Source organism: Sprattus sprattus, assembly GCF_963457725.1.
Source record: "Sprattus sprattus genome assembly, chromosome: 2".
NCBI lineage: Eukaryota > Metazoa > Chordata > Actinopteri > Clupeiformes > Clupeidae > Sprattus > Sprattus sprattus.
In genome coordinates, this window is record NC_137921.1 from 53,137,923 (window position 1) to 53,145,422 (window position 7,500).

Below are 7,500 nucleotides of genomic sequence, written 5' to 3' on the forward strand. Positions count from 1 at the left end.
GATCTCACAAAGTGGGTGCTGCTGAAAGATATAATGAATTTCCTTTCTACCTCTGTGTTTAGGTGGCTTGAAAACACAGAGCTGTGCTGACAGACTCGTTTTCTGTGGGTGGTGTGATATACGCACGACACATGACCCCGCCTCAGAACCCTTACTCACACATACACGAAAAACTCAGCCACATGCCATGGACGCACAAGTCACACTCACTTACTCACTCAAACTTTACAAGCTGAGGAGAAGCTTTAGATAAGAACGTCTGCAAAGTGAATACATGTAAATATGGAAGTAGTAAGGTGGATCTCCCACAAGTGGTCCAGGACTTCACATGACTGCACAGGTCTGCACATCTTAAAGTGGGCCAAGACATGATCTCTGAATGTGAACATAAATGTAGATGAATGGATACGAACACAGAAGTGCACCATGAGCCGTGTCCTCACCCTCTTGCTCTCTGCGTCTCTCCCCACAGGTGCTGCAGGACGCCCAGGCTTCCGAGGGCCAGGTGGTGGTCCTGGAGTGCCGGGTGCGAGGCAGTCCCCCTCTGAAAGTGCAGTGGTACAGGCAGGGAGAGGAGTTACAGGACTCGCCCGACTTCCGCATCCTGCAGAAAAGTGAGTAGTGGCTCTCCACAGCAGAAGCAGAGTTCACACTGTCTAATGAACATTCATGCATTCATTCATTTGGCTTTCAGTGTCAGGGGTTCACAGTTATGGCTATTTAAGAACGTCACATTGTGTAGTGTGTATTATAGTCTATTAATGAGTGCCAACAGACATAGAGTATCTGATATCTGGGTGGGTTTAAGGGGGCCTCCACAGTAATGACATCAACCCCAACATGACGTCTGCCTTCTTTCCAGACAGTAGTGAGCGCTTACTAACTGCTCTCTGTCTTCCCTCCCTGCCTCTTTTCCTTTTTTGCTTTTCCGTGCGTCGTGTGATTTCCAGAGCCCCGCTCCGCAGCCGAGCCTGGTAAGTTTTCCGCCGCCACGTCCCAACATGTCTGTTTTGCGCCTGAAGTCTCGTTTCCTACCTACTAATCATCAGAATCATCAGTCACTGAGCTCCTGGCTTCTGTTACACTGCACAAACACCTCAACCCAGGCAGTGTGTGTGTGTGTGTGTGTGTGTGTGTGTGTGTGTGTCTATGTATGGATATGTGTGAAGCAATCTCAGTGACATCATCCACCTGAGAGAACGCCATGACTGGGTGCGCTGTTTGAAACCTCCCTTTCACTTGAGAAGAAGAGAGGGAATCCCTCATGTATGAAACACACCATAAAAACAGTGATTCACACACACGCTCACAAACATGCACAACATAACTGCCAGGTCTGACAGAGTTGTCTGAGTCACATGGGAGAGTATGTACAGTATATTTGTGTGTGTGTGTGTGTGTGTGTGTGTGTGTGTGTGTGTGAGTGATTGTGCCCTCCTGTCACATTCTTACAGGTACGTCGTTCAGCATCCCTCTGAACCATGAGTCAGTCTTTCATGTCTGTATCCTGTCTAGTCATTGGCTGTCCATCTCATTATCAGAGAGGACTACACACCTGTCTGGTTTTGCCAATACTCTCACCTGAGCAGGCCTTGCCCTGAGACACACACCTTTCTCACACCTGTCAGCTTTGTCACGGTCTGAACATTTAACACGCTCAGCTCAGTGTTTGTTGCTAGATGCATTACTGTTTTGTTGATGCCGGTTGTCAAAATCACAACGTCTCAACCCTCACAGTTAAAGGTGCAGTCCTCGATTCTGGAGAAGGGTCGTTGATATCTGAGCTCCTCTGCTGATCAAATTGCACACCTACCTCGGTGTATGGCTCGGGTCAATTCTCTGAATTTGAGAAAAATGCGTGTTGGTTTAGAATCACGGACTGTACCTTTAATCCTGGTTTGTTTTCTTCACCACTGTTTGACCTCTCATCCTTTAATGCCCCTTTTGCAGAGGAGATCTGCACCCTGGTGATCGCAGAGGCCTTCCCAGAGGACGGAGGGCTGTTCTGCTGCACCGCCAGCAACCAGTACGGCTCAGTGAACAGTACGGCCCACCTCACCATCACGCCAGGTCAGCGCACACGCCGCCATTCATTTGACTGATGGCAAACATTTGGTTCTCTTCCCGGCAGCCTCGGCACACCCCCACACCCCCAAACAGTCTTTCTGTTATGGCATTCAACAGACTGCGGTCGACAGGCTTTAATGTGGCCTAACAAACAAGGCACTTAAAATTGCACTCAAATAGCCATTGAGAAGGTCGGGGAGGTGGCCCCTCACAGATGTAATGCAACCACCGAAGGTTGTGTCTGTAGATTTGTGATTCAAGCTTCCACAGATGAAGATCTGTGGGTTTCGTCATGCAAGCAGGATGTTTGGTGATATTAGACACCCGGACTGCAAGGGGAAGGGAGGATGGGATTGTGTTTATTTCCTGTGAGTGAGCGTGTGTGTTTACGTGTTGCTCTATAAGAGGAAATTCAAAGCCCTGAATAAACAAGGATTACATGCATTCGGACCATCGGTGTGCAGCTGCTAGTGTGTGGGAGACATGGCTTTCTAAATAGAGATGGGCTTGAAAAGCCTGTAGTGGTTTATCACAGGAGGGCTCGATGTGACTTAGAGTGCAATATTGTGGCATGTGTGTGGTCAGTGGTGATCTTTTCATCTCCTCGCAGCGGTGGAGCCGCCCAGCAACGGGGTCGCCGCCAACGACAGCGCTTTCGAGGACAACCAGCCGTTCCCTCCGCCACCTCCGCCCACCGAGATCAGCCTTCTGGAGGTGCCGCCCAAGACCCCGCCGAGCGCCGAGGGTTTCCACGTCAACGAGCTGGAGATCTGGCCGAGCGTGAGCGCTTTGCCACCGGTCCAGATCTCCCCGGAGGCCGATCACCTCGTAAGGGCCAACGGAACCATCCAAAATGGCCAGAGCTCCACCATGTTTCCCAAGGACACTGCACCACCCATCAAAGCCTCCACTATCCCATCAGCCCCTTCTCCAGCCAAGGAGGGCCCCCCATTACCCATTAAGCCTAAGCCCAAACTGTGAGTACCCAGAACTCCTAGACGCTCATTCCACATCTAAAGGTTGATAGATTGGCTATTGAGGTCAAGAGACCACCAGTCATACATATATATGAAATAACTCACAGATGCTATTTTTACATACAGGCTCAGCATATAATACACTGACATTCTCATACTCACAACTCATTTTAATGAAATTATATATCACAAATATATATATTTATATCTCCCACTAGTATTTAGTCTCCCATTAGTATCGTTCATTTAATAGAAGTCCAACGTCATTTCACTCCGACATTCCTTAAGGCGTTGGACTATCAATACATTCCTTTGGAATGATAACCTCCTTGGTCCGTCCTCGTCTCCTGTCACCTTAAATCATGCACAGCTGTGCTGGCCAACCAAACACTTTACCTGAGTGAAAGGTCAGACAGTCAGTCCTTTCCTCCGCACACCTGTGGTTGCTTGCAGCAAAACTAAATAAGATTTGAGTTGGACGATGGGGTCATGTCCCACGCTGAGTAAACCAAAGCATCCAGCCTGTTTATGAGGGTTGTCATGACAGCTGTGGTGGGGTGGGGGGACAAAGATGGCCGGGGAGATTGGGAGGCTTCGCGGCTGTAAATGGATCTCACTCGGCTTCTGTGTGCTATCAGCAGAAAAGCCTAGTATTGTGTGTGCTTGACCCCTGGCTGTGCTGTGTGTGCCCACACCACACCACACCACACCGCACCACAACCCAACCCTGCTCTGCCCTGCCCATAAATCACACCAGTGCATCCATGCCTGCTATTCAGACTTACCCGTGCTTGGGGGATAAATAGAATGAATCTTGAGTGTGTGCATGTATGTGTGTGTGCATGTATGTCTGTGTGTGTGTGTGTGTGTGTGTGTGTGTGTGTGTTTGTGTGTGTGTGTGTGTGTGTGTGTGTGTGTGTGTGTGTGTGTGTGTGTGTGTGTGTGTGTGTGTGTGTGTGTGTGTGTGTGTGTGTGTGTGTGTGTGTGTGTGTGTGTGTGTGTATGTGTGTTATGAGATATGCCCAGGGTGGGGATGGCTTTTGTAGTCGCTGTTGTCCATGAACGGGAACAGTGTGGACTCCTCCTGCTTGCTGTCCGCAGGCACCTGAATAAAAACGCCTTTCTCTCCTTTCCTCTTGCCACACAACACAAAACAGCACATACAGTTACTGTGACACGTCACAATGCCACACAACAGCACATACAGTTACTGTGACACGTCACAATGCCACACAACACACAACAGCACATACAGTTACTGCGACACGTGTCACAATGCCACACAACACACAACAGCACATACAGTTACTGTGACACGTCACAATGCCACACAACACACAACAGCATACACAGTTACTGCGACACGTCACTTTAAATATCGACAGATGCTTCAAATCAAACACATTTATAGTAGTACAGGTAAGGCAGACGTTGTAAAAAATATGTGTGCTCCTCGACAAATCAATTCCATGCCCTTGGCATCAGGAGCACCCTGCTGTGCCAGCTGAACTGCAGGAATGCATCCAGCTGCTAGGCCAGAGAAGCCCACAGCACAGAGCACTTCTGCTGGAGGGCAAAGCAGCATTGGAATGGCCCTCTCAGCCAAGCTGCTTGTTCCCCTAGTAGACGGATGTTTTATGGGCCCCAACTGGACCGTTAAACACCAGTCTACCAGCACACCGGTCAGAGGGAAGGGGCTATTGTTTTCTTTTGGGCATCTGGGGCAGGAACCAGGCCAATGTTGTCGCGGGGTCATTATTGGAGGGGTGCACTTTGTTTGTTTCTGTGCTGCCTGCATATGAAGTAAGATTGTTTGAGGTTTGAGTATAGCTCCGTATGGTCCTTCCGTGCTTCCGTAGGGCTGTTGATTGGATCTGACTGGGCCCATGAAGTGTGGCCATGAGTATGCTCTGTACGTGTATATATTTGTAGAGATCATTTAGGCCAGGATTGACTTTTTCGGGCATGTGTAAGTATGTGCGTGTGATTGAGTGAGCCTATGTACCCAAAACATGGTGCAGACTCCGACGGTATGTGCTTAATATGTCCGTATTGTGTGTGTGTATGTGTGTTTGTATATATATATACATATGTAATAACACATATGTATGTATGTGTTGCATGGTTGTACTTGTTGTATTGGTTGCTTGACCTCCCCCGTGATTTTTGTTTTGTTTGATTATTACCCTTGACCCTTTGAGGGTTTGAGTCATTGCTATGCTATTTCTTTAAAGAGACCCTTGACATTATTCCTGTGACTTCTGTAATTCCAGATCGGATGATATATCAGAGGACACAGCACACGTGAGGTAAAAAAGGAAAGGGGGCCCTATTTTGCCTGGTTGAGGTGTGTGTGTGTGTGTGTGTGTATGTATGTATGTATGTGTGTGTGTGTGTGTGTGTGTGTGTGTGTGTGTGTGTGTGTGTGTGTTTGTGTGTGTACATGGTAGTAGCTCATTGTTTAGACTGTGGCAGACAGCCAGGATGAGCCTGGAATGGCACATTGTTGTGCCCTTCTGCAAGCCCTTGCAAAGCGCGGCATCGCCATAAAGCTGCTTCCTCAACAGTTTTTCCACAATAATCCCGTGCCGGGGACTGCCAAAAAAACAGCGGCCACCCTACTGTGCAGCGTGCTGGGGGTGTTGCATCCCCCCACACACACACACAAACTCCATTCCTCCCCTCCTCTCTTCTCTCCTGTCCTCTCCTTCATTCTCTCTTTCCCTCCATCCTACACAGTAATTACACAGTAAAAGCAGGAGTTCTGTAATTATGCCTCGTCCGCTTCTCCCTGCTGAGATCGAGGTTATTCCCTGACGGTGTCCTCTGATGGCCTGCCTTGGTGCCCGCCTCGGTGCCAGCTACCCAGCTGCACTGCGCCGGGCATGAACCCTCAACTCTCCACTGTGCTTCTACCAGTTGGGACGGACTGCCAGAGCCTAAACATTCCCCCCCCTGTTTCGCTCCCAGTCTGACTCCGTTCCCTCTGTGCAGTATCTTAGCTCATAGTGTTCAGCGCTGAGATGAAGTCTCTGGTGTTACGCTCTGTCAGCTCGTGGCTCGTGAAAGGTGAACCCATTGTGTGACGTTTACGAGCTCCCTCGAATTAATGGCTGTTTGCCTTTCAGTCTCGCTGGGGATTCGTTCGCCGGTTACAGCGCGCTTCTCATTTAATTGAATCCACAATTAAGTTGTTTGTTAAATTGCCGTAAAAGTCGCCGGAGACCGCCGGGTGGAAAGTATGACCCCACCATCTTGGCCGCTGGATCTGGTTTCTCCTTAAACGCAAAAAAGGGTGATTAAAGACAAGAAAGGGAAGGAAAGAAATGCCAAATTCCTTCGCTGAATGATAACATGTACTGAACAACATAGAGATTGCTGTCTTGACTGAGAAACTGGTGACAGAGGCAAAAAGGACAGTCTCAGTAAGTTCACAGACAGACTTCCCTCAGTAAACTCTTTTTTTGTTCGACACTTGGCTAATGGTAGCTTTTATGGCAAATTTCCAAGTTCTATAAAGTTTCACCGGGTTCACATTGAGCTCTAGGGCATGGCCTCAATTGGGTAGATCAAACAAATGATAAAAAAGGAAGACAATATGGCTACGACAAAGGCATTGTGGGATTTCTTCAATGTACTAGGTGGTGTTATAATGTACTTTCCTTGTGCTAGTGATGCAAGCCAGTGGAAAAGTTGCACAAAAAAAAAAGTCTCCCTCAGACGGACATTCCACAGCGAACGTGGATCAGCCATGTTCTCAAAACAAACACCTTGTTCTTGAAATGTTAATAAAACAGAGCCACTCAACGCCTCCCAGCCAGTCCCCTCACCTCAGCCAAACACACACACACACACACAAGAATAAAGCATTGATTAATGGGGTTTTTTCGTCTTCAGTAGATCATTTGACATTTGACACTATCAGCCCTGCACACCTCGGCGTCTCGTAACAATGCCCTGGCCGCGGGGAAACACGGGAAGTGCATCATGGGTGATCTGGCAGCCAGCGGGCACCACAGGAGAACTGCGCTGTGAAAACACACCACTCCTCCTCCTTCCCCTAGACACACACACACACACACACACACACACACACACACACACACACACAGACACACACACACAGACACACACACACACACACACACACACACACACACAACAGACATAGATACACAAACACACACATACACACACACACAAAAATGCACACACCCCTTTTCACCGGCACTGAAGGAAAAGGGAGTCGGAGTGTGGGTCTGCTGGCCTGGCCTGGTTCTGTGGGGGCGGGATGGGGTATAATGGCAGGAAGTGTTTGTGGGGAGTGTGTTTGGTGTGGCTCTGTGTGAGAGGCGGCGCTCTGCCCAGGTGATGACAGCGCAGGGCCTGCCCCGACCCATCAAGCCCACATCAGGAAGCAGAGGCGGTGAAGTGCTGGGGTGGAAGTGGTGTGATG

General features: G+C 49.0%; 1 protein-coding gene across 7 annotated transcripts in view; it reads left to right on the forward strand.

The window, feature by feature from the left end:
• The window catches only part of palld (palladin, cytoskeletal associated protein), a 100,395-nt gene that overhangs the window by 51,265 nt on the left and 41,630 nt on the right, over window positions 1–7,500 (forward strand). For 4 of the 7 annotated variants that reach the window (XM_080832515.1, XM_080832519.1, XM_080832521.1 and 1 more), the window contains exons 7-11: window positions 473–614; window positions 951–974; window positions 1,951–2,070; window positions 2,678–3,044; window positions 5,318–5,353. In XM_080832515.1, coding sequence (XP_080688641.1) covers window positions 473–614; window positions 951–974; window positions 1,951–2,070; window positions 2,678–3,044; window positions 5,318–5,353 — 689 coding nt within the window. The remainder of the gene's footprint in view (window positions 1–472; window positions 615–950; window positions 975–1,950; window positions 2,071–2,677; window positions 3,045–5,317; window positions 5,354–7,500) is intronic. The other 3 variants (XM_080832518.1, XM_080832520.1, XM_080832517.1) reach the window with 2 other exon arrangements.